Here is a 2,500-nt window from a genome sequence, read left to right as displayed (position 1 = left end):
TCTCTCTCTCTCTCTCTCTCCATCTACTTTATACAACTCTGCCCTATTCTTATGAAATGTCTCCTGGCACCTGTGCACGGTCTCCCCTTGTGCTAGTACTGGGCAGTGGCCAGTAATACTACTCCGGTCCACAAGAGGGGGCTCAGGCTCTGCCCCTCCTTACAAGAGTACACTGTGAAAAAACACACACGTTTACCAGCCGTCTCAGAATTCCATGTTAATTTAAATCCTCATTTTAAGTTGTACTAAGCTTTGAATTGAAATGTTGTATTCAAAGCTCCACACAACTTACAATGTACTTGCTATGTAAGGGTTAACGTTCGGCGAGTCGGTCGCTTTGTGGAATAGCAGCGCTCCGCTCCGCGTCGGGGTCTAAAGATTATCTCTGTCGTGCTGCTATTCCACGGTAGCGACCTTCTCGCGGAATGTTAACCCTTACATAGCAAGTACATTGTAAGTTGTGTGGAGCTTTGAATACAACATTTCAATTCAAAGCTTATTATATGGATATACTTAAATGATTCACACATGGCGGGGACATTTCTTTATTTAAAAGCAGCTGACATCGCTAGGCAATAGGTAGCCTAGACAACAGGTGTTGTCTATCACAGCAGCTGATTAGAGTGACAAAAGACCGGACCCCTTGCGGAGTGATAGCCTATGAAACATTCGCTTTAGCAGTGAAAAGTCTTGTTGCCATTGACAGCGGTCTGATATAGACCAACTCGTCCTTATCTCAAATATCAGACGTGCGAACGTTGGGGAGCCCCATTGAAATGAATGGAGCATTCGACCGATGACGTCACACCATATAATAAGTACTGTTAATATGTACATTATGATGATTTTGTCTTTTTTTAATGTTTTTTGTCTATGTTTTAATGTAATGCATGCAGTAGTAATATTGATGTTGTTCCACCCCGTTGCTGCAGGGGGAGCTCTGGGTTTCTCCTCAGATGTCTTCATCCTGGACGCGGTCGGCGGGGGAGACATGAACCTGGGCGAGCTGGCTGACCTCACCGTTGCTAATGACAACGACCTCACCATCGACGTGAGTTAGCTAAGCTGTCTCCCCCCCCCATCCTCTCTCCCTCACATAATGCTACGCAGAACACCTCCACTTGGAACTTAGAACCTGTCTGTTCCTCAGAGAACCTGATATTCTTTAGAACACCTCCACTTGGAACTTAGAACCTGTCTGTTCCTCAGAGAACCTGATATTCTTTAGAACACCTCCACTTGGAACTTAGAACCTGTCTGTTCCTCAGAGAACTTGATATTCTTTAGAACACCTCCACTTGGAACTTAGAACCTGTCTGTTCCTCAGAGAACCTGATATTCTTTAGAACACCTCCACTTGGAACTTAGAACCTGTCTGTTCCTCAGAGAACTTGATGTTCTTTAGAACACCTCCACTCAGAACATAGAACCTGTCTGTTCCTCAGAAGTTCTTTAGACATGTCATTCAGGAAGTCTTTGAGAATGACGCTTCAATCTTGGTCCCCAGTATCAAAACTTTAGGAAACACTTGATCCCGGAGTAATAGATATGACATGACTGTCATAGTATTGTCGTGATGCAGCCCAAACAATGTCAACTTTTCATGACCATAAACTTGACCAGGACTGTGTCATGACTCTGTTTTGACACTCGTATGTCACTGCTATGTCACATGCATGATGCCGGCCTCGCGTAAAGTGCTACCAACTTCATTTAACTCCATCAAAAATACACAAACAAATACACATTTGTAATAAGACAAGTTGACATTTGTATCGCCTGTTGGTACTCTGGCATGAATGGGGGACAGGCACCTAACCCCACATTTCTCCAGGGCCTGTAACCAACACCCTGAACCTAAAAAATAAGTGTAAGTTGCTTTGTATATAAGCGTCAGCTAAGAATAATGTAATGTAATGTAATGTAATGTAATGTAATGTAATGTAATGTAATGTAAAAAGCTTTAAATCCGTAAGGGGAGGAAAACGAATATGTCCATTTTTAGGAAACACTATTTTCAGCTGCTGAGGGCAACTTGAAAAATGGCACTAGTATCACTTGCAGGGGTTGCAATTGCCTTTTGAACACAAGGCAGTACTTGTGTGAACAATGCCACGCACGCACACACAGACACACAGACACACGGACACACGGACACACACACAGACACACACACAGACACACACACAGACACACACACGGACACACACACGGACACACACACGGACACACACACGGACACACACACGGACACACACACGGACACACACACGGACACACACACGGACACACAGACACACACACAGACACACACACAGACACACACACAGACACACAGACAGACACACAGACAGACACACACACAGACACACACACACACACACACACACACACACACACACACACACACACACACACACCCTCTGTCCACACACCAGTTTGAACCAAATAACTAAGAAATCTTTTTTTTTTTTTTTTTTTTTTGGGGGGGGGGGTAATG

At 44.2% G+C, this 2,500-nt stretch overlaps 1 protein-coding gene across 1 annotated transcript in view; it reads left to right on the top strand.

The window, feature by feature from the left end:
• Window positions 1-2,500, top strand: part of strn4 (striatin, calmodulin binding protein 4) — a 58,350-nt gene that overhangs the window by 44,204 nt on the left and 11,646 nt on the right. Inside the window, exon 9 of the mRNA XM_063205887.1 lies at window positions 933-1,051. Within this exon, the coding sequence (XP_063061957.1) occupies window positions 933-1,051 (119 nt within the window). The remainder of the gene's footprint in view (window positions 1-932; window positions 1,052-2,500) is intronic.

This window comes from Engraulis encrasicolus, chromosome 8, assembly GCF_034702125.1.
Source record: "Engraulis encrasicolus isolate BLACKSEA-1 chromosome 8, IST_EnEncr_1.0, whole genome shotgun sequence".
Classification (NCBI taxonomy): domain Eukaryota; kingdom Metazoa; phylum Chordata; class Actinopteri; order Clupeiformes; family Engraulidae; genus Engraulis; species Engraulis encrasicolus.
The sequence above is the reverse complement of the archived record's forward strand: the minus strand, read 5'-3'. Positions and strand labels throughout refer to the sequence as shown.